At 53.6% G+C, this 24,191-nt stretch overlaps 1 protein-coding gene across 2 annotated transcripts; it reads right to left on the minus strand.

Moving 5' to 3' along the window:
• Positions 1-1,395: 1,395 nt before the first annotated feature.
• LOC146335822 (prostaglandin-H2 D-isomerase-like) lies at positions 1,396-11,057 on the minus strand. 2 transcript variants are annotated; one of them, XM_084821203.1, is made up of 6 exons: positions 10,981-11,057; positions 5,294-5,421; positions 4,528-4,592; positions 3,119-3,223; positions 2,062-2,160; positions 1,396-1,560 (listed from the first exon to the last, which is right to left on the minus strand). In XM_084821203.1, exons 1-6 carry the CDS (start codon positions 11,029-11,031, stop codon positions 1,544-1,546), a joined length of 465 nt encoding a protein of 154 aa, XP_084677329.1. In that variant the 5' UTR covers positions 11,032-11,057; the 3' UTR covers positions 1,396-1,543. The 2 variants fall into 2 exon arrangements, with proteins under 2 accessions (XP_084677329.1, XP_084677328.1); XM_084821202.1 differs by lacking the exon at positions 10,981-11,057 and adding an exon at positions 6,712-6,845.
• Positions 11,058-24,191: the final 13,134 nt, after the last annotated feature.

Consider the following 24,191-nt stretch of genomic DNA (forward strand, 5'->3'; position numbering starts at 1 on the left):
AATATATTTACTTCGTGACGTGTGAGCTTTGGCCTGAAATGGTACACATTCCTAGCCCCTCCGAAAGCTGAGCATACAGGTTCAGGGTTGAATCCAGGAGCACCCCAAACCACGCACCTGAGCTTTACAGCCCCATCCAGCACAGGCTGAATCTTTCTTGACATGTCTGATCACGGATCAGGCGCAGTTCTGTGTTGTCTGCGCTACGCTTCCATTTGATCGCCCTCATCCATTCCCAAGCTCGGATCAACACTGATTTAGCACTTGAACAGCTTCTTTGCGCAGGGCCGGCCCTTTCGTGAAGTGAGGCGGTCCTTGCATCGGGTGGCAGAACTGGAAGGGTGCTGCGTTCCACCCCAGGAAAACTGCGCAGCCCACCCGCTGCTCCAGTAAACCATGCAGGCTGCCCGCCCACTGCTGCAGGAATGGCTGGTGCAGCTCTCTGGAGTGCACCATGCCTTGCATTGAGACCCTTCGGAGCATGGCATCAGGCGGGGGACTCTCCGGGAGCCCCGCCAGCCACGCAGGGGAGAGGGCAGCCCAAGTGACTCCCCAGAGGACCTGGCCCAAATTCCTCACCATGAGGGGCCTCCCTTTGAACGGGGCATTGGAGGGGAGACAGAGGCAGAGATCGCCCTTGGTGTTCCAGCACGGGTGGTCTCCATGGCCAGCTCCGGCCAAGGTCTCACAGCAAAGCATTGAGGCCTGTGGCATCGTGCAGCAGCAATGCAGAGGGGAGGGGGAGAGGGCTGGAGGTGGCCCCCGTTGTCATTGGGGAGGGAGGGAGGGAGGGAGTGGGTGGAGGGCAACGTCGATGCCAGCAGCCGCCATCGCCATCACAGCAGTTAGGAGGAGTGCAGGGCCGCCATTGTGATGTCGTGGGGGTTGGGGGGGCAGGACAGCAGTGGGAGGAAGGGCGTAAAGGGCACACCACCGGTGTTGTCATTGTGGGGGGGGGGGCGGACGTGTGCCACCAGCGTTGCCGTGGCGGGGGTGGGGGGAGAAGCAGGGGTGGCGGCAGGAGGTCTTGCGCCAGCCCTGTCCTTGGGGGAGCGGGGGGAGGGGCACGGGGGGTCATCGGCAGGCTGTCTGGGTGGGCCTGGTGGTGGTTGAAGTCTGGCATGCGTGGGGGGGCCTGCGTGGGGCAAAGGCTCCATGGCGAAACAGTCGCCTGGGGCAAAGGCTCAGTGTACGTGGCCCAAGAGGAACCTCCGGCAGGGAGTGTGACGCGGCGACATGGGGCTGAGCGGGCTGGCCCAGAAGCGGCCCCGCCTCGGTCCCCCTTGCCTGGGATGCGGGGCGCTGCTGGGGGCGACTGTGGCGAGCGCCGCGGCAGTGTGTTTTCTACAGACGGCGCTACACTGAGTTGCACAGACAGCTGGACAAGGGGGATTTGTGTGCCAGCTCGATGGTTTTATTGCCTTGTCTGGTGGCGGACGCAATGCGGCGGACGGGACCGGCGCACTTTTTCTTTACATTAGAATTATCTCTCTGGTATCGCAGTCCACCAGACACTTCCAGATTATTGCATTTCGTGACCTCCTTACGATGGCACACATTCTGTGAAATAAAAGAGATCGTGTCAGCACAGCAAGACGCAGAACTGGGCCCAGAAATCAGAATCACAGAGTTGCCTTTCCCCCCGCTGATGTCTCTTCTTGTGCTTCTACAAGCAATACCCAGGACCCAGCCGCCAGGCCCCATCTCTGTCCGCCTCGCCTCGCCTCGCCGCCCCCGAACCTGGAACCAGGGGGGGCATTCCCCAGCTCAGGTTCCCCAAGACAGCGGCCGGAAAACCTTCTGGGGAAGCTAGAGCCTTAGGTGCCGTGCACTGCCTTAGGTGACTGATCCAGCAACATTTATGATTGCTCCAGGGGGCTATGGGGGCAAGGTGGATGGCAAAGCTGTTCTTACAGGCTTGTTCCACTTTCTTCAGCTTGTGAGCAGCTGCAATTGTCACTGCTAGCAGAGGGGGATAAAACATTCTCAATAAAAATGGTTCTGCTAATGGTCCTTGCTCCCTTCTTGAAATACATATTCATAACCGCCAACTGCTATTACCTGTCACGGTTAGGTGTTGGATGTCATTGGGAAAACGAAGGCAACTGGCAAGTGCAGCGAATTTGGCTTTCACTTCCTCTGAGGCTACTTGTTCCCTGGCTTCAAAACCAAACACAGTGTCACATATCTGCACACTCTGGCAAGGAAGGAGGGGAGAATGGACAGACACATTTCAGAGTGGGAGGCCTGACGCTGCTCAAACCTGTGGGTTTCTCCTCCCTGCCTGTCCTCCCCAGATCCCTGGAGAATGCTGGATCACCGAGGGCCAGCGTGGTGTCCTAGCTGAAATGTTGCACCAGTGCCAGGGGGACCCCGGGTCCCGATCCATGCCCAGACCATGCAGGCACACGTTTTTCAAATCTGCTTTTTTGTTGTCGTGTACCACATCACAAGCTCAGAAATGTATGGACTTTGACCTAGGGATGCATGAGAATTTCATTTATCCTCACAGATCATGGCAGCATGCCCTGTTGGAAGCCCTGAATGCAATTGCGTGCCTGAGCACGTCTCTGCCAAAAATATTCTTCAACTGGCAAACATGGGCTCACGAACTATTTGTGCAGCTTTCCTAATTTGCACAAATTTCCCCCACAGGCTGAATCAGCCCCACTCTGTTGTATGGAAGAAAGTCGTGCAAAGTAGGGAAGTTGTGCAAATTTAGGGGAAACTGCACACATTTCACCTTCGATCGTAGGTCGAATTGCACAGTTTTCTCATTCGCGCAGAGCAAGCCGCAATCCCAAACGCAAATGGGAATCGGGCATGAGAGGAGCAGAGAGGAGACACTTTGGAGAGTCCTGGTGATTGCGAATACCGCTCCTGTGCCCAGCTCTACTCTGACCGCAGAGAGCGTTTGGGTCCGTTTTTAGGTCCGGAAGCAGCCAAGTGGACAAACTCTCGTCAAAGGAGACATTTCAACAAGGTTCTCATACATCCCTACTGTGGAACTATTGGAGGAAGGGCACGGGGCTTAAAAAACAAAGATCGCCTTTGCATGTTTTGAACCGTTGGCAGATATACCAACAGGTTTCCATTCCTCCCTATCCATCACACTTACTGTAGAGATGCAGAACCCTTACTTCTCCTATTTCAACGCCAAGAACCGCATAACTGGTGTAATTGGTCGAGATAACCCAAATTATGTTTTCCATCACACCTACAGCTGAATGACAAAATAAAACTGTCAGCAGCATAATGCCTTCACACAAATTCATGATGCAACCACCCCTGCAAGGTACGTTTCTGTTCGCCACACCTCCAAAAGCACATTGTGGGGCTGGAAAACTGCCACAGGAATGATCAAGGGGCTGGAGCAACAACCCCATATGGGAAATGTGGGAGCTTCCTAGCCCAGAAAAAGGAAAGTTGGTTGGGGGCATGATAGAGATATATAGAATTGGGCATGGGGTGGAGAAACTGGATAGGGGTGCGTCGTCCCGTCCCCCCTTCTCATCTTGCTAAAACCAAATGGGGTCATCAAATGGAGCATAACTGCTGGGAGATTCAGGACAGATCAAAGGAAGGCCTTCTCCACACAGTGCAGAGTTAAACTACGGAATTTGCCTCCACAAGACGTAGGGATGGGCACCAATTTGACTGGCTGTGAAAGGGGGTTCGACAACCTCATGGACAAAGGGGTATCAGTGGCCGCTAGTCCGCACGGCTCTGTGCTGCCTCCAGGATCAGAGGAAGTGTGCCTATGTACGCGTTGCTCGGAACATGGGCGGGAGGGTGCTCTGGCACGCGTGTCCTGCTTGTGGGCTTCCCATTGGGGCAGCTGGTCAGCCACTGTGTGAACAGAATGCTGGACTAGATGGGCCCTTGGTCTGATCTAGCAGGGCTCTTGTTTTGGGGCATGCGGGCTTCACTTTCCCCCCACATCATTGCTACATTACAGTGCTGCAGTGCATGTAATTTGATTCTCAACGGGAGCTAAAGTGCAACGTGAGGGTGGGAGGGGTGGAACAACCATGTTGCACGGAGCCACTGGTCAGCGACCCCAATAGTGCTGTGGTCTGCAGAAGAAAGGCTCCTCCCCTTGCAAGATATGGGCATGCTCTCATCCCCCCATGCCGTTAATGGCGTTGGCCTGCAGTGCTTGGGGAAAATGCAGCTGCATGATCACCATTTCCTACTGGGCCAAGCGGAGGGCAGGATTTGGCATGACCTGGACTGTCCAGTTGCCGGTAATACGTATCTACCATCCCGAGCGAGTGCTGCGTGCTCCAGCTTTCACCCAGACAGGAACAGTGCATTCCTTCGTTTATATAAGAAGTTTGGGAAGCAGAGCTTTTGTGCAGGTGGAAGCTGCAGAGAGGGATTTGTTTATTTTTTTAAAGCAATTTTTAGGGAGACACGGGGGGCGGGTAAGAGCAGTTTGAGCGAGGTGTTTTCCATGAAGAAGGAAAAAACCAACCTGTCCTCCCCCTCCAGCCTCAGAATGCTGAGGGAGTTGCTCATACTTACATTGCTCGTATTTTCCAGTCCTGTCAATTCCAGTTAAAGTAACCGATGTCTTCTGACACTGGTCACTGAAAACAAAGGGAAAGATCAGAACTCATCCATGGCAGGCAGCAAACTCCTCACCTAATACAGGGCAGGAGCAACTCAGGATCCAGTCTGGGATTTTGTCCACCTCAGGAGCAGCACAGTATCTCAAAAACAATGCAGCAGCAATGAGTGGGACCCTCAAAATCTCTTCCAGCCAAGGCCAGTCGCAGGCTTGCAACGTGGGGGTGCTACGAATCTCTCCAGGGAGGGAGTTCCAACTTCTGGGCGCTGCTGCTCAAAGGCCCTTTCCAGACATTCCCAATATAAACCTGTAACACAATTCGCATCTCGGTGGGTTGGCTCCAGACGTTGCCATGCTTACAGCAGACCCTTTGAAATCAATGGGACAATTCGGCCCTTACTGACTCGCGTCATACTGATTTCAATAGTTAGATTCTGAGCATGGCAAAGTCTGGATCCAAGCCAGTGTAAAATGTCTGCTTCTGCATGTCATCCTCAACAGGTGGCAATTCTTGAAAAATGATTGGACACTAAATATTGTTGGCCAAAGATCTGTGAACCAAGGGAATATCTGGTGTCCAATTTATGGCTGAGGATACTCAGTATAATGCGGAGGGAGACCCAGTTATTACACACTCACACAGAGACCGATAAAGGGTGCATAGAATGCGTTGTGTGGCTTGAAAGAAGATAATGAACCAAAGCGTTGATGGTAACTTACCTACGCTTCCTTTCAGAAAGAATGAACCTATTGTTGCTGGCACGCTCCAAGGAAATTTCATGGCTGCTCAGATCCTTCAAAGTGCCCTCATCCAGGACAATTGCTGTCTCATACCACGTTCCGCCAAACTAGGAAGAGGAGAGAGTTTGTTATCTGGACAGGCGATTCGCTAAAACAAAGCCCATGAAACTCCCCCCCACTCACAGCGACGCGGGTTGCCTCGACCACCCTAGAAGTGGGGGGAAGCCACGGGCGCCCTGAGGAGGACCTCCTGGCTTGGGAGTGGGAAGGAGGGCGAACAGAGCATCCCCTCACAGCACCTTGGGCTTCCTTGGGTCTGCTGTGTGGAGTGAGACTGGAATCACGGCCGTGGCAGTGGTCCTGCCCAGATGGGGGGCAGCTGTGGAGCTGACCATGCAGGCGGTCCATGGTTTCAGAGCGCGTCACAGAGGCTGTATCAGACCCTGCCTCAGGCAGTTAAGTTTGATGAGCCCCATTTCCAAGCAGGCCAAACCCGGTTCAAGGCAGACAGTAGCCCCAGCAGCAGCGAGAGGGGCCCAGAGATGCCGGCTGCGCAGGCGGAGCTCCAGGTGGCTCTAAAACCGGCCCAAAGCACCGGCCCGGCCCCACAACCTCCTCACTGCCTCCACAAGTGGGATGGCTCTTGGGGGGGTGGGGCCAGGAGGAGAAATCCTCCCATGGGTTGGGGCTCACGGGGACCAGCGCCGGGTCCTCTTTGCCCCCCCCGTTGCCTGCCGTTGCGAAGGCGGGTGGCGGCTCTCTCCTCGGCAGGCGGCCCTGGTCTCCCACAATGCCTCCCTCCAAAGGACGCTACACCCTGACGTAGCATCATTGCAAAGGCACTGCTGGGTTTGAAAAACTGGCAGCCCCATAGGATCAAAAGTATATTCGAATTCCAAGCCTGGCAGCCGACGTGAAAGTGTGCACACCATCCACAGGGCGCGACTGAGCCACAAAGAGAAGTAGCAGGACAGAGGTGTCAAGGAGCTTCAGCCGCTCCATGGGGAGTCCCCCTCCTCTCCACCTTGGGGTGCTGGGACAGCTGTCTCACCCCGTCCCGGCCTGCGCCTTGAGGCATGCGTGCCCCGATGCTCCAGGACCGAGGAGGGTCCTGGGCTGTCAGGCCATCCCATTTCCCAACTGTTCCCTGGGTGCCCTGACCTACGTGCATCAGGGAATTCGACAGGCCCCGGTTTTCCTTTTGCCCCGGCCGGCACACAGAAACCAGCCGCAATCTGGAGCAAGCAGGCACCGGCCGCTGCAGCGCCCTGCAGCCCAGCATTCATCTTCGCAGCACTTTTCTGTGACCCGCAGGGCAGCTCTTGCAACGGCTGATGAGGACCAACTCATTCAAGGCCTGCACTGAAAAACCCATTTGGAGACCCTTCACCTGTTACCTTTTCGGGGTCAAAGCCTGGCTGAATGAGAAAAGCAGCTGCCATTGGAAGCAAGCACAAACCGGCCACTGCAACTTTCCACTGCCCAGCTTTCATCTTGGCAAGTTGTCTTCACAGCACAGGGGACCTCCTGCGACCGACAGTGAGGTTTCGTTTCAGCGCTGCCTCACTTTATATCCCGTTATCCACCCAAACATCATCCAGGAAATCCATCCCCTGTCCATAAATCAGTGACTTTGGGGGGGGGGAGTGGGTTGTTCTCAGAAGATGCTGTTCCGCTGGTGGGCATCTCCTGGGAGCCCCAGAACAGAACGCACTTTCCTGGAGCTCCAAGGAGAGGTGACTTTGATCAGCCAGGCTGCCCTCCTTGCGGAGCTGTGGGTGGCGGTTCATGATGAGCACCACTGGCTATGTGGATTGGGCTCGAACGCTGCTGAGAGGCACAACCTCAGAGTTCTGGCCCAGGGGTGGGTTTGTGTGGAAACGGGATGTCCCAGGTCCTAAATGACTTTGGGCACCTGGAATGACCATCCTTAGTGATCCTGCAGAAGTATTTTTCCCCGTACTATTGCCATTTTATTGGACTCCTACGTAGCAACCTAAATTTGTTTCTGTTATCTGGAGTAGACATTCTTTGCACTCAGTGCTTAGTAAATTCATATTTGATCTCCTAGATTGAAAGCCAAACCTTCTGTTTCAAAATTTCTTAAATACTGGGGAATCTGGATGTGCCTGATCTCATCTGATCTTGGAAGCGAAGCAGGGTCAGCCCTGGTTAGTACTTGGATGGGAGACTGCCTGGGAATCAGCCTTCCCGCATTGAGCAGGGGGTTGGACTTGATGGTCTTGTAGGCCCCTTCCAACCCTATGATTCTATTATTCTAATCCCTGGGGAAAATTGCCCTCAAAATCTACACGGCGGTCAAATTTGAGCCGCCACGGTGCTCCAGATGATCCATTATGACAGAGGCAAATATGTCTCGACATGGAAAGATGGGCATCACTTGATTTAGGTGCTGGGGGGTGACATTAAGGGTGCAATCCTATGGCGATGCCAGTAAGCCTCCGTGCTTGGAGGCTTACATTGTCCACCGCAGAGCAGGAGGAACAGTGGAGGCGAACTTGCCTCCACACTCCTCCCGCTCTGCGTTTTGGCTAGACAGGCTCTTTTGCCCGTCTAGGTTGGGCAGTCGGAGCTGGAGGAAAGGCAGCTGGAGAAACCACAGGATACTCCCTATTGCAGGTTCCCCAGTCCACCCCCCAGCCCCTGGCAAGCCCCCTCTCCCCCTCTCCAAGGTCACCTTTGTGACCTCAGCCAAGAAGGCAACGCAGTTCTCCCCATGCCAGCTGCCAGAGGGAGGGGATGGGGAGTGGATCTCTGGATCCATAGTCGGGGCACTGTCTTCAGCCTCAGATCCAAAAGTGAATCGCCCATCTATGCAAGATTACAGGCAAGGAAACGCCTGTCATCTCACCTGTATGAGCAATTCACATCCCCATTTTGCGTATATGCAAATATGTGCATTTGCGAAAATGCGCACATTTGCGTATGTGCAAAATGCGGCCATGAATAAGATTACAGGCGAGCAAACGCCTGCAATCTTGCGTATATGGGCGATTCACGGCCCCCATTTGAGCATACGCAAATGTGCACCTGTTCACGATCTATCGCGGAGCTCGACGAGAGAGGGCAGGGGAGAGCAGGGGAGGAGCTCGGCAAGCACAGCTCAGGGGTACGTGGGGGGGTGTCCGCTGGATTCCTGGGCAGAATCAGGCACCTGCACCATCCCTGCTTTCAAATAGCCTGGTCTAAGTCATAACTGGAACTAACGCCTAGAGTTGTGCCCTGAAGCAAATGAACTAGTAGCCAACGAAGCTGTCGTGACAACGGGGTCGTGATGTGCCCACCTTCCTGGGCAGGGTGGTTGAGCGGGCAGTTGCAGGAAAACTCCAGGCACTCTCGAAGGGAATGGATGATCGAGATCCATTTCAGTCAGTCTTCAGGCCTGGTTTAGGAACAGAAACGGCCTTGTTGGCCCTGTGGGATGACCTTTGCCAGGAGCGGGACGGGGGGCTGCGAACCCATTAGTTCTCTGGGACCTCTCCGTGGCTTTCGACACCATCAGCCATGGTATCCTGCTGGATAGGTTGTCTGGGCTGGGAATTTGGGGCACTGTGCTGCAGTGGTCCTGATCCTACTCGGATGGGCAATTCCAGAAGGTGGTGCTGGGGGGGGGTTACTTCTCTGTGCCTTGGCAATTGTGCCATGGGTTGCACAGGGCTCTCTCCGACGCTGCTCAACATCTACATGAAATGGCTGGGGGAGGTTCTGCAGAGGTGTGGGCTGAGGTGTCACCAATATGCAGATAACACCCAGCTCTACTTTTCCTTTTCAGCACATCCAGGTGAGGCGGCAGGCGTTCTGAACCAGGCGCTGGGCACAGTAATGGACTGGATGAGGGCCAAAAACTGAGACTCAATCCAGACAAGACGGAGATGGTTCATCTGCCTGGCTATGTGATGTACAGCCTGCTCTGGAGGGGGTTGCACTCCCCTAAAGGATCGGGTTAATAATTTGGGGGTGCTCCTGGATCCAAACTGTCACTCGAGGCACAGGTGGACTTGGTGTCATGGAGCACCTTTTATCAGCTTAGGCCGATACTCCAGCTATGTCCCTATGTGGGATTTTCTCCCTGGGAAAATTCTGGAGCAGATGATAAAGCAATCCATCTGGGAGCACCTTGAAAACAATGCAGTGATTACTCAAAGCTAACATGGATTTGTCAAAAACAAGTCCTGCCGGACGAATCTGATCTCATTTTTTGATCAAGTAACCTCCCTTGTAGACTGTGGGAATGCTGTGGACATCATATACCTCGACTTCAGTGAAGCTTTCGACAAAGTGCCCCATGATAGCCTGATGAGCAAACTAGCTCAAAGTGGGCTAGACGAAACAACGATCCGGTGGATCCACAGTTGGCTACAGGATCGGACTCAAAGAGTGCTTATCAATGGGACCTTCTCAAGCTGGGGAGAGGTAACGAGTGGGGTACCGCAGGGCTCAGTCCTGGGCCCAGTGCTCTTCCACATTTGTATTAATGACTTGGAGGAGGAGGTGCAGGGAATGCTGATCAAATTTGCAGATGACACAGAACTGGGCGGGATAGCTAATACTTTGGAAGACAGAAACAAAATTCAAAGTGATCTGGATAGACTGGAGCACTGGGCAGAAAACAATGGAATGACATTTAATAGGGATAAATGCCAAGTTCTGCACCTAGGAAAAAGAAACCAAATGCACAGTTACAGGATGGGGGATATGTGGCTCAGCAACACTACAAGCGAGAAGGATCTTGGAATTGTTGTCTATCACAAGCTGAATATGAGCCAACAATGCGATGTGGCTGCAAAAAAGGGAAATGCTCTTTTGTGCTGCATTCCTAGAAGCATCGCTTCCAAATCCCGGGAAGTACTAGTTCCCCTCTACTCAGCACTGGTTAGGCCTCATCTGGAGTACTGTGTCCAGTTCTGGGCACCGCACTTTAAGAAGGATGCAGACAAACTGGAGAGGGTTCAGAGGAGGGCAACGAAGACGATCAGGGAACTGGAAACAAAGCCCTATGAAGAGAGACTGAAAGAACTGGGCATGTTTAGCCTGGAGAAGGGAAGCCTGAGGGGAGATAGGATTGCGCTCTTCAAGTCCTTGAAAGGTTGTCCCAGAGAGGAAGGCCAGGATCTCTTCTCAATCATCCCAGAGTGCAGGACATGGAAGAACGGGCTCAAGTGACAGGGAGCCAGATTCCGGCTGAACATCAGGAGAAACTTCCTGACTGTTAGAGCAATATGACGATGGAACCAAAGGCCCAGGGAGGTGGTGGGCTCTCCCACACTGGAGGCGTTCAAGACGAGGCTGGACAGCCCTCCGTCTGGGATGCTCTGACTTGGATTCCTGCATTGAGGAGGGGGTTGGACTCGATGGACTTGTAGGCCCCTTCCAACCCTACTATTCTATGATTCTACGACAGACATAGCTTAGCAACAGTTATCCATGCTCTGATAACCTCTCGTCTGTATTTCTAGGCACAAAGATGACTGCAGACACTGACTGCAGCCAGGAAATCAGAAGAGGTTTACGTAGGGATGTCAGAGAATTCTGTGATGGATCTCGGTGAGGCTGAATGCCAGTGTATTCGGCCCCGCGAAAACCGTCGCGGAACGAAGTCCCCGCCGCCCCCACCCCACGAAAGGCACGCGAAACGGAGCACTTACCTGCTCCCGTCTGCGCTGCTGTGCGAATGGCGGCCGTCCTGTGGCTGCCATTCGCTTCTTCCTCTTCAGCCGTGATAGGCTACATAAATACTTACGTAGCCTATCACGGCTAATGCAGGGATGCCATTTGCGTCCCTGTGGAGGCCGTGATAGGCTACGTAAGTATTTACATAGCCTATCACGGGGGGGGGGGGGGAGAACCCAGCGTACGCAAATGGCGGTGGCTACCACCATTTGTATACGCTGGGTTTTTTTCCACCTGCCGTGATAGGCTACGTAAGTATTTATTTAGCCTATCACGGCAAGGGGAAAAAAAACCCAGCATATGCAAATGGCGGTGGCTACCGCCATTTGCGTACGCTGGGGTTTTCCCCCTGCTGTGATAGGCTATGTAAATATTTATGTAACCTATCATGGCTCACTACAGGGATGCAAATGACGGCGGCTACAACAGCCGCCATTTGCGTCCCTGCAGGGCTGCCCAGCGGCTGGATGTCTGGCTGCGGGCGGCCGGAGCCGGCCAGTGGCTCCGTGGCTTGGCTGCGGAGTGGAGCCGGCAGGGCAGGATTCTGGGGGAGGCACAGAGCGCCTCCCCCCCCCGTCGAGGATTCCAGGGGGAGGGACGGAGTGTCTCCCCCCACCTGCGGAACCTGGCGGAGCCAGGTAAGCGGGGTTTCGTACTCCCCTATGTTTACTTCTTGGGAGGAGAGCAATGACAAATCTGGATAAAAGAGTTAAGAGGAGAGAGAGGCATCACACTGACAGCAAAGGTCCACATAGTTGAAGCGATGGTATTCCCTGTAGCAACCTATGGCTGCGAGAGCTGGACCATAAGGAAGGCTGAGTGAAGGAAGATAGATGCTTTTGGACTGTGGTGCTGGAGGAAAATTCTGAGAGTGCCTTGGACTGCAAGAAGATCAAACCAGTCCATACTCCAGGAAATAAAGCCAGACTGCTCACTTGGGGGGATGATATTAAAGGCAAAACTGACCACATAACGAGAAGACAGGACACCCTGGAAAAGATGCTGATGCTAGGGAAAGCGGAAGGCTTTAATGAGCTTCCGTCATGCATTAAAAACGTGGTTGTTCAGGCAGGCATTTGGGGTGGGTTAGGGTATTTAAAAAAAAAAAATGGTAAAATTTTATTGTTTTAAATTGTTTTATGGGGGTTGTACATCGCCCAGAGTGGCTGGGTGACCAGTCAGATGGGCGATTAATAAATTTAATAAATAAATAAATAAAGGCAAAAGGAAGAGGGGCCGACCAAGGGCAAGATGGATGGATGACATTCTGGAGGTGATGGACTCGACCTTGGGGGAGCTGGGGGTGGCGACGGCTGACAGAAAGCTCTGGCCTGGGCTGGTCTGTGAAGTCACAAAGAGTCAGAAGCAACTGAGCGAATAAACAACAAATATGTGGGGCTGCCTTTGAAAATCTGGAAACTTCAGCTGGTCCAACACAGGGCAGCGAGATTGTTAACGGGGACTGGCCAACAAGATCACATTACGCCAGTACTTTTCCAGCTCCACTGGCTGCCAGGCCATTTCTAGGCCCGGTTCAAAGTGCTGGTATTAACATTCAAAGTCCTAAACAGCTTGGGGCCAAGTTATCTGCAGGATCGCCTCCTCCCTTATGTGCCTGTCTGCACCTTACGATCATCTTCAGGGGTCCTTCTCCGTGAGCCCCTGCCAAAGGAAGTGAAGTGGGTGGCTACCAGGAAGACGGCCTTTTCTGCTGTGGCACCCCGGCTGTGGAATGAGCTCCCTAGAGAGGTGTGAGTGGTGCCTACACTGTACTCCTTTCAGCACCAGCTGAAGACCTTTGTATTTTCCCACATTTTAGCTTCTTAGTCTTTTAGCTCTGTTGTTTTAAATCTGTATTTTAAATCTCTGCATTGCTGCTACGTCTTATTCTGGTTCTACAGTTATACTGTTTTTTTAAAAAAATTCATATTTTATATTGTTTTATGCTGCACTCTGTGGTTTTAATTTCTGTGAACAGTTGTGTATATGTGCACAGTTGTGATCCGCACACGGCTGGGAACACTACCTTACCCTGGAGAATTGTGATCACAGGTGGTATGCAGAAACCTCCTTGAGAAAAAAGAGAATCCAAGAATAGCTGCAACCGTTCCTTGGGTGTTCCCAGGAACATACGCAGACTGCGTTCTCCATGACACAGAGGCCTGAAACGTTACGCCTAGATATTATACAGCCTGTTCTATGTCATGGCCGTTAATTTGTCACCTATGTTGAATAAGCCTTTTAGGGAAAACAAAAATTTTAGTCTTTCGGTGGTTTATCGTAAGCTGCTCCTCCGTGCAATATGTAGAGGAAGACCGGAGGGCTCTCCTGAGTCCTACTTCTGAAAATGATACAAATTACAGGATCATCCGCATACAGTAAGGCAGGGATTGACTGGCTTGCTCATTTAGGTGAATGACAATCGGGGTTTGATAAAGACTGAACCAAGGAATTAATATAAACATTAAATAAAAAGGGAGCCCGATACAGCCCTGTTTCACTCCCCTCCTGACCGAAACCAGGGGAGACAAATGCCTGCAGAGTGCATCTTACTCTCAAGTAAGTATTATTATGTAACACGTGGATGCGTGTAAGTAGTCTACGACCTAAAGTAGGGGCTTTGTCCTGCTGTAGACCGAGTCTTGGCTCGTTGCAAGCAAATATAGGGAGCGATGCGACAGAATGGTCAAGTTGGCAAGGAAATGGTCAAGCGCGCAGGTTTCAGCCCAAGAAGGCTCAGGCTACGGCAGGGGTGGTCAAAATCAGGCGGAGGTCAGAACACAGGCGGGCAGGCAGGCAGGCAATGAGGATCAGGCAACAGCAGCAGTAGTCAAGGTAACAGGCAAGAGGTCGAAGGCAGGAAATCCTTCAGGTCTGGCCAGCAGTCGAGAAGGTCAGGAAGCAGCATCAGTCACAGGGCACGATTCGGGAGGCACGGCACGCGGCAGAGGCCGGATGGACCAACTTGTTCCAAACCTGTGTGGGTTTCTAGTGAAAGCTTTGAAGCCCAAAGCCGGCTGGTCCCCACTCAGAGCTCTGTTGCTGTAATCACAGCTCCCTTTCCAGAGCCTACTCCTGAGGAGTCCCTTTCTCCTGAGGAGGCCTCTTCGGGAGGTGAGCCCTCCTTCGCACAGGAGCCCTGCCAGCCTGTCACTTGAGGCGAGGATGCTCCTGGGGACCAGGGGTGGCTCAGCCTCTGCCTCGGAGGCCGGGCCCCTCGCTCCTGACAAGGATGGCCTGCAGCTGCCTCCCCCGAGGGCTCAGGCCCCCGTGGGTCTGGGGCAGTCCCTGGCCTGGGTGCCCCCGGCTTCTGGGGTCTCCAGCTCTTCCTCTGAGGAGGGCTCCTCCAGCAGGGGCACGGGAGGCTTCCAGCTTCGCCCAAAGTCTACCCAGAGGAACGCTACCAAACTCCGGTTTGAAAGCGACACAAGCAGCATAAAGTGTTCTGTGGGTCTTGTGCTCTATGTCCCTGTCAAGCGGTATACAATCGAGCATTGGTCAGTGGCGTTGCGGCAGCCCTCGAGCCCTCTCGCTCTTCCGCTGTGATGCTCTCCCATCCAGTCAGGCCCAGCGTTTCCAGCATAAGCGCCTGGCATGGAGGGTAATCGCCACGCTGAGCAAGCAAATGGAATGGCCATTAGAGGGGTCGCTCTTCTCCCCCCTTTACATCCTGGGATAATGGCTGCAAGGCCCCGGTCACTAAGGATCTGTGCTGACCGGCCAGTCAGTGTGAAGCATGCGGCCAGCACCGGGCCCACCCGTCAATGGTATCTCTCACCGACTCTGATGGCCCCTGGAGCCCCCCCGGCTTGGACGGAGCCCTCAGCTTTCCATCTTCTCCTATGCAGACTGGGGGCCAAGGGGGGAGATTTGCCAAGTCGGTGTCTGGGATCTGGTCCAGCTGAATAAAGTGTGCAAAAAGGCGTTTCCCAAGAGTCATCCTGAGGGCTTCCGCCTGAGGTCCACCTGCAACAGTCTTCTTGGAGGGGAAGCTGTCCTGCAAGTCTGTTTCAACAGCATCTCTCGCAGCCGGAAGACCAGCTCCAGATACAGTTGAACGACTGTCTCGGGTGGCTTGGCTAAGCTGATCTCGCTATGGTGTGAAGCGCTTCTGTGGGCTGAAGAACTCAATTCCCTTCTGGTGTCCCTGTGGAACGTGACCCACCCAGATCCCTGCTCTAGATCTGAGGTGCAGTAGAACCCTGTAACCCCAGCTGCAGCAGTGCCCAGTGACCTCAAGCTGTGCCACCACTGAGGCCGCGCAGGGCCTTGGCAGGACCCTTGGCCTCAAACAGCACTCCCTGCTAGCCACCGCTACGGGTGGCTGGCAGAGGGGGAGGGAGAGGGTGGTGGGGCTGGTCCCCGTCGTCACTGGGGAGGGAACGAGGAAGGGGGAGGAGGGCAACGCTGACGCCACAGCAGCTCGGAGGAGTGCAGGGCTGCCATTGATTTCCCTGCTGGTATGGCTGGTGCTCCTGTCAAAGCCCAGCTCGCTCTGTGGGATGCAGAGATGACTCGGGCGCTTGGCATGATCGCGCCCAAGCGCCCTCTTCCTCTGAGCAGAGCTCAGCCAGCTCTGCTCAGCTGAGCACACACCCGAGCTGAGGGCAATGAAGCAAGAGGGGAGACGGCTAGAGCGCAGGTGGAGGGAAACGCGTGCCCAGTCTGACCGACCACAGGTAAGAGCCCACTGTCGAGCCTGCTCTGTGGCGGTGAGGGGGGCAAAGAAACAGTTCTTTTCCACCAGCATTGCATCTTCTCGTTGTCATGCAGCAGAGCTTTTCCGAGTGGCTTGCGGCCTGTTACATTCTGGGCCAGGGAGAGAGACGGTGGAACCCTCGGTGGCACGCTGTGACGAGTTTGCATGGCACTTTGAGGATAAAGTCGCTCAGATTCGCCATGAATTGGACACCAAGATTAATGCAGTTCCATTGGTAGAGGCGTTCAGAGCACCATCTGGTCCAGTTTTATTGGATGAGTTTCAGTTACTGAGGCCTGAGGATGCGGACAAGGTGCTTGGCCAAGTCCGACCGACCACTTGTGTGCTCGACCCTTGCCCTTCATGGCTTATTACATCAAATGAGGAGGGATGTCCGGCTGGGTCCAGGAGGTTGTAAATTCCTCCTTGAGAGAGGGAGTGGTGCCAGCCACTTTAAAAGAGGCGGTAATCAGACCACTCCTGAAAAAGCCTAACTTGGACCCAGAGGATGTTAACAATTATGGGCCAGTGGCCAACATCCCCTTCCTGGGCAAGGTGCTTGAGCGGGTGGTTGTAGGACAGCTCCAGGCACTCTTGAATGAAACGGATTATCTAGATCCATTTCAATCGGGCTTCAGGCCTGGTTTTGGAACGGAAACTGCCTTGGTCGCCCTGTGGGATGACCTCTGCCGGGAGAGGGACAGGGGGAGTGCGACCCTGTTGATTCTCCTGGACCTCTCAGCGGCTTTCGATACCATCGACCATGGTATCCTTCTGGATAGGTTGTCTGGGCTGGGAGTTGGAGGCACTGCACTGCAGTGGTTCCAGCCCTACTTGGATGGCCGATTCCAGAAGGTGGTGCTGGGGGATTATTGCTCTGTGCCATGGCAATTGTGCCATCGGGTTCCACAGGGCTCTATTTTATCCCCCACGCTGTTTAACATCTACATGAAGCCGCTGGGGGAGGTTATCCGGAGGTGTGGGCTGAGGTGCCATCAATATGCGGATGACACCCAGCTCTACCTCTCTTTCTCATCAAACCCAGGTGAGGCAGTGGCTGTTCTGAATCAGGGCCTGGGCATGGTAATGGACTGGATGAGGGCCAATAAACTGAAACTCAATCCAGACAAGACAGAGGTACTGTTAGTGGGTGGTTCGTCTGCCTGGCTAGGTGATATTCAACCTGTTCTGGAGGGGGTTGCACTCCCCCTAAAGCATCACATCCATAGTTTGGGGGTGCTCTTGGACCCAGAACTGTCACTTGAGGCACAGCTGAACTCAGTGGCATGGAGCACTTTTCATCAGCTTAGGCTGGTATACCAGCTACGCCCTTATCTGGACAGAGAGAGCCTAGCTGCAGTTATCCAGCTCTGATCACTTCGCGTCTGGATTACTGCAAGGCGTTATACGTGGGGCTGCCTTTGAAAATGGTCTGGAAACTTCAAAACAGGGCAGCAAGATTGTTAACAGGGACTGGCCAGCAAGCTCATATTACACCAGTACTTTTCCAGCTACACTGGCTGCCAGTCCATTTCCGGGCCCGATTCAAAGTGCTGGTGTTAACATTCAAAGCCCTTAACGGCTTGGGGCCAAGTTATCTGAAGGACCGCCTCCTCCCATAAGTGCCTGCCCAGACCTTGAGATCATCCTCAGCGGCCCTTCTCCGTGAGCCCCTGCCAAAGGAAGCGAGGCGGGTGGCTACTAGGAGGAGGGCCTTTTCTGCTGTGGCACCCCGGCTCTGGAATGAGCTCCCTGGTGAGGTTCGCCTGGCACCTACATTGTATTCCTTCCAGCGCCAGGTGAAGACCTTTTATTTTCCCAGGCATTTTAGCATTTGAGCTTTCTAGACTTTTAGCTTGCTGTTTTAAATCTGTATTTTAAACTCCTGCACTGCTGCTAGGTTTTATTGTGGTTGTATTGTTATACTGTGGTTTTAATGTTCTATATATTTGAAATTGTTTTATTGTGTGCTGTTTGGTTTTAATTTTTGTGAACCGCCCAGAGAGCTTCGGCTATTGGGTGATATAGAAATGAAATGAATGAATGAATGAATGAATGAATAAATAAATAAATAGTGATGTCGCGGGGTAGGGGGAGCAGGGCAGCAGCGCGGGGAAGGGAGTAGAGGGCGCACGACCGGTGTTGTAATTGCGGGGGGAGGGGCAGACATGTGCCACCAGCGTTGCCGTGGCGGGGCGGGGGAGAAGCGGGGTTGGCGGCGGGAGGTCTTGCGCCAGCCCTGTCCTTGCGGGAGCGGGGGGAGGGGCGCGCAGGGTCATCGGCAGGCTGTCTGGGTGGGCCTGGTGGCGGTTGAAGTCCAGCATGCGCGGAGCGGCCTGCGTGGGGAGCGGCTGCCCTACGGCGAAACAGTCGCCTGGGGCAAAGGCTCGGTGCACGTGGCCCAAGAGGAACCTCCGGCAGGGAGAGCGTGATGCGGCGACGCGGGGCTGAGCGGGCTGGCCCAGAAGCGTCCCCGCCTCGGTCCCCCTTGCCTGGGATGCAGGGTGTTGCTGGGGACGACTGTGGCGAGCACCGTGGCAGGGTGTTTTCTGCAGACGGCGCTATGCTGAGTTGCACAGACAGCTGGACAAGGGGGATTTGTGTGCCAGCTCGATGGTTTTATTGCCTTGTCTGGTGGTGGATGCAATGTGGCGGACGGGACCGGCGCACTTTTTCTTTACATTAGAATTATCTCTCCGGTATCACAGTCCACCAGACACTTCCAGATTCTTGCATTTCGTGACCTCCTTATGATGGCACACATTCTGTGAAATAAAAGAGATCGTGTCAGCACAGCAAGACGCAGAATTGGGCCCAGAAATCAGAATCACACAGAGTTGCCTTTCCCCCCCGCTGATCGCTTGTGCTTTTGCAAGCAATACACCAAGCCCAGCAGCCAATTCCCCATCTCTGTCCGCCTCACCTAGCCGCTCCCAAACCTGGGACCAGAGGGAGTGTTCCCCAGCTCAAAGTCCCTGAGGACAATGGCTGGAAAACCTTCCGGGGAAGCTAGAGCTTTAGGTGCCATACGCAGAAGGTAGGGATGCTGGAGAAATCTGCCGTGGACGCCAAGAAGGCCAGATTCCAAAGAATCTGACCTCCGAAGTCCGTGGCAGACTGGCCACGCTTAGCTTCGGGTCCGGAGGAGTTCCCGCAGGGCAGCTCTCTGGCTTCCTAAAAAACGTGATACGCCAATGGCGGCTGCCGCTGACTTGTCGCAGGCAAGTCATAGCCATGAGTGGCATATTGTTTGCCATTTGCACCGTAAAGCACCTAGTTCTGCCTAAGTATAGCCATAAAGAGCTGCAGTTTAGGTAAAAGCAAGTGCTTTGTGGCCACAAATGGCATAAAATATGCCACTGATGGCTGTGATTTTCCCGCAGTAGGCTAGTGGCAGACCCCATTGGAGTATCGTGCTCTTTAGAAAGCTGGAGTACTGCTTCAGCAACTCCGGCGGACGAGGCAGGGCTCCAGAGGACTCCTCAGGGCCCCAAGTGGCCCGAATTGCCCTGCAAGGAACCCGGCCCCCCTCGGCGGACGGTGGCAGCTTCATACGTCCCTAACAAGGCCTGGTATTTAAGCCCAGGCCTGACCAATCCAGCAACATTTATGATCTTTCCAGGGGCTTATGGGGATGAGGTGGATGGCAAAGCTGTTCTTACAGGCTTTGTTCCACTTTCTTCAGCTTGCAAGCAGCTACAGCTATCGCTGCTCAAAGAACAGGGTGAAATGTTTTTCTCAATTCTTCTCAGTTCAGGAAATCTTCACAAGAGCCTAGTGCTATTACCTGTTATGATACGGCGGATAATTTTGTCGGTAGGGAAATGTAGGCTCCGAGCAACTTCAGCGAATTTGGCTTTCATTTCCTCTGGTAGCACTCTTTCCCTGGCTGTAAAACCAAACACGTTTTCCATAACTGCAAAGTACGGCAAGGAAAGAGGGCAGAATGGACGGACACAGTTCAGAGTGGGAGGCCTGACGCTGCTCAAACCTCTGGGTTTCTCCTCCTTGCCTGTCCTCCCCAGATCCCTGGAGAATGCTGGATCACTGAGGGCCAGCGTGGTGTCCTAGCTGAAATGTTACACCAGCGCCAGGGAGACCCCGGGTCTCGATCCATGTCCAGACAGTCCAGGCACACGTTTTTCGAATGTGCTTTTTTGTTGTCAGGTACCACATCACAATTTATTTATGTATTTATTACATTTCTATCCTGCCTTTTTTCCTCCTTAAGGAACCCAAGGCAACGTATATAGTCCTCTTCCTCCTCCGTTTTATCCTCACAACAACAACCCTGTGAGGTGGGTTGGGCTGAGAGTCTGTGACTGGCCCAAAGTCACCCAGTGAGCTTCCGTGGCTGAGTGGGGACTAGAACCCAGATCTCCCAACACTCAGTCCAGCACTCTCGCCACTACACCACACAAGCTCAGAAATGTATGGACTTTGACCTAGGGATGCATGAGAATTTCATTTATCCTCACAGATCATGGCAGCATGCCCTATTGGAAGCCCTGAACGCAATTGTGCGCCTGAGCACGTCTCTGCCAAAAATATTCTTCAACTGGCAAACATGGGCTCACAAACTATTTGTGCAGCTTTCCTAATTTGCACAAATTTCCCCCACAGGCTGAATCAGCCCCACTCTGTTGTATGGAGGAAAGCCGTGCAAAGTAGGGAAGTTGTGCAAATTTAGGGGAAACTGCACACATTTCACCTTCGATCGTAGGTTGAATTGCACAATTTCCCCATTTGCGCAGAGCAAGCAGCGATCCCAAACGCGAATGGGAATCGGGCATGAGAGGAGCAGAGAGGAGACACTTTGGAGAGTCCTGGTGATTGCGAATACCGCTCCTGTGCCCAGCTCTACTCTGACCGCAGAGAGCGTTTGGGTCCGTTTTTAGGTCCGGAAGCAGCCAAGTGGGCAAACTCTCGTCAAAGGAGACATTTCAACAAGGTTCTCATACGGAACTATTGGAGGAAGGGCATGGGGCTTAAAAAACAAAGATAGCATCTGCATGTTTTGAACCATTGGCAGATATGCCAATAGGTTTCTATAGGGATGTACGAAAGTCACGTACCTTTCGGAGGATTATGTTGATGGTGGTGGGGGAGGCGTTCCGTCCCTCCCCCCCGGAATCCTCCACGGCCGGCTGTGCTCCGTGGCAGCTCCGCAGAGCAGCCGGCCAGGCCCAGCCCAGGCCAGAGCCGTCTGCAGCCGGATTTCCGGCTGCGGAGGGCTCTGGGAAAAAAAACAACAACCGCATATGCAAATGGCGGCGACTATGGCCGCCGCCATTTGCATTCCTTATTTTTGGCCATCTTAATCTACGTAAATATTTACATAGACTATGACGGCGAAAATAGAGGGGAAAGCAAATAGCGTAGCGGGCGCTATTTGCGACCCTTTTTGTTTCACCATTTTAGCCTACGTAAATATTTACGTAGGCTAAAACGGCGAATCAAAAAGGGACGCAAATAGCACCCGCTACGCTATTTGCATTCCCCTTTATTTTCGCCATCATAGTCTATGTAAATGTTTACATAGACTAAGACGGCCAAAAATAAGGAACGCAAATGGCGGCCGTAGCCGCCGCCATTTGTGTACGTGGTTTTGGTTTTTTTACCCAGCCATGATAGGCAACGTATATCTTTATGTAGCCTATCATGTCTTGTAAAAAAACCCAACCCCCCCCCCCCCCAAGACTGTAAATGGCAGTGGTGGCAGCCGGTCGGAAGACCAGCCACTGCAGCCGCCGCAGCCACCGCCGGAGCCGCTGCCGCCCGGAACATCCGCCCCAGGTAAGTCTCGTCCCGGGGGGGATCTGCGGGTGTGTGGGGGTGTGGCAGGCCATTCCACCACGGAGTTTGAGGGGCCAAATGCACTGGCATTCGGCCTCACCGAGATCCGTGGTGGAATTCTCTGACATCCCTAGGTTTCCATGAGTCCCTCATGCTTACTGTAGAGATGGAGAATCCTTATGTCTCCTATTTCAGCAGCAAGAATCCCGTAATGGTTGTAATCTGTCGAGACCACACTAATGATGTTTGTCCTTCTACCTGTAGCTGAGCCACAAATAAAGCTGTCAGTACTGTGATGCCTTTACACAAATTCATGATGTACTTTCTGTTTGCCACACCTCCAAAAGCACATTGTGGGGCTGGAAAACTGCCCCAGGAACGATCAAGGGGCTGGAGCAACAACCCCATATGGGAAATGTGGGAGCTTCCTAGCCCAGAAAAAGGAAAGTTGGTTGGGGGCATGATAGAGGTATATAGAATTGGGCATGGGGTGGAGAAACTGGATAGGGCTGCGTCGTTGTCATCTCCCTTCTCATCTTGCTAAAACCAAATGGGGTCATCAAATGGAGCGTAACTGCTGGGAGATTCAGGACAGATCAAGGGAAGGCCTTCTCCACACAGTGCAGAGTTAAACTACGGAATTTGCATCCAGAAGACGTAGCGATGGGCACCAATTTGACTGGCTGTGAAAGGGGGTTCGACAACCTCATGTCCTCCCCCTCCAGCCTGAAAGGGTGAAAACAGTTGCTCCTACTCACAATGCTGGAATTTCCCAGGCCTGTCAACTGGAGTTAAATGAACCCTTTTCTTCTTACAGTTTGTTCTGGAAAGAAATGGAAAGATCGTAACTCCTCCATAGCAGGCAGCAAACTCCTCACCTGAGACGGGGCAGGAGCAACTCAGGATCCAGTCTGGGATTTTGTCCACCTCAGGAGCAGCACAGTATCTCAAAAACAACGCAGCAGCAACGAGCGGGACCCTCAAAATCTCTTCCAGCCAAGGCCAGTCGCAGGCTTGCAACGTGGGGGTGCTACGAATCTCTCCAGGGAGGGAGTTCCAGCTTCTGGGTGCTGCTGCTCAAAGGCCCTTTCCAGACATTCCCAATATAAACCTGTAACACAATTCGCATCTCGGTGAGTTGGCTCCAGACGTTGCCATGCTTACAGCAGACCCTTTGAAATCAATGGGACAATTCAGGCCTTACTGACTCGCGTCATACTGATTTCAATAGTTAGACCCTAAGCGTGGCAACGTCTGGATCCAAGCTGATGTATAATGTCTACATCTCCTGCATTTCATCCGTCAGCTGTTGGCAGTTCCTGAAAAATGTTTGGAGGCCAAATAGCTCCTGATGTGTAAACCCAGACAATATTTGGAGTCCTGGACGGGGATACTGGGTATGATGAGGGGGATTTATCTTGGAACTTGTACCTCAAAAGAGGATAACAATCAAAGCCAGTGAAGGGGACTTACTTAGGTGAATCTACAGAGAGAGTTAGGTCACCACTTTTTGAAGGCTCCATCCAAATTGCATAGCTCTTGGAATCCCCCAAAGTGCCCTTATCCAGGACAATTGCTGTCTCATACCACGTTCCGCCAAACTAGGAAGAGGAGAGAGTTTGTTATCTGGACAGGCGATTCGCTAAAGCAAAGCCCATGAAACTCCCCCCACTCACAGCGACGCAGGTTGCCCAGACCACCCTAGAAGTGGGGGGAAGCCACGGGCGCCCTGAGGGGGACCTCCTGGCTTGGGAGTGGGAAGGAGGGCGAACGGAGCATCCCCTCACAGCACCTTGGGCTTCCTTGGGTCTGCTGCGCAGAGTGAGACTGGAATCACGGCCGTGGCAGTGGTCCTGCCCAGATGGGGGGCAGCTTGGACCACTCTGTGGAGCTGACCATGCCGGCAGGCCGTGGTTTCAGAGCGCATCACAGAGGCTGCATCAGACCCTGCCTTAGGCGGTTAACACCTGGGCCGCTTGCCTGGCTGTTTGATGAGCCCCATTTCCAAGCAGGCCAAGACCGGTTCAAGGCAGACACTGACAGTAGCCCCGGCAGCAGCGAGAGGGGCCCAGAGACGCCGGCTGTGCAGGCGGCGCTCCAAGTGGCTCTAAACCGGCCCAAAGCACCGTCCCATCCCCACAACCCCCCTCACTGCCTCCACAAGTGGGATGGCTCTTGGGAGGGTGGGGCCAGGAGGAGAAATCCTCCCATTGGTCGGGGCTCACGGGGACAAACGCCGGGTCCTCTTTGCCCCCCCCCCGTTGCCTGCCATCGCGAGGGCAGTTGGCGGCTCTCTCCTCAGCAGGCGGCCCTGGTCTCCCACAATGCTTCCTTCCAAAGGACGCTACATCCTGACGTAGCATCGTTGCAGAGGCACTGCTGGGTTTGAAAAACTGGCAGCCCCACAGGATCAAAAGGAATTCGACAGGTCCCGGTTTTCCTTTTGCCCCGGCACACAGAAACCAGCCCTGCTAAGGGCCCCCATCCCCAAAGTTGCTGACAGGGCTAAAGCTTCATCTGGCACGGTGTGCAAGTCAGCGCCGTGCTCCTGCGGTCATTTCCGCTAGAAGGCCTCCCTTTCGGCTTTACCTTCATAAGGTCAAAATCCGGCTGAACCGAAAAGGCAGCCGCAATCTGGAGCAAGAAGAGACCGGCCGCTGCAGCGCCCCACAGCCCAGCGTTCATCTTCAC

This window comes from Heloderma suspectum, chromosome 14 (genome assembly GCF_057233095.1).
Source record: "Heloderma suspectum isolate Gila_16-S chromosome 14, 16-S_ref, whole genome shotgun sequence".
Classification (NCBI taxonomy): domain Eukaryota; kingdom Metazoa; phylum Chordata; class Lepidosauria; order Squamata; family Helodermatidae; genus Heloderma; species Heloderma suspectum.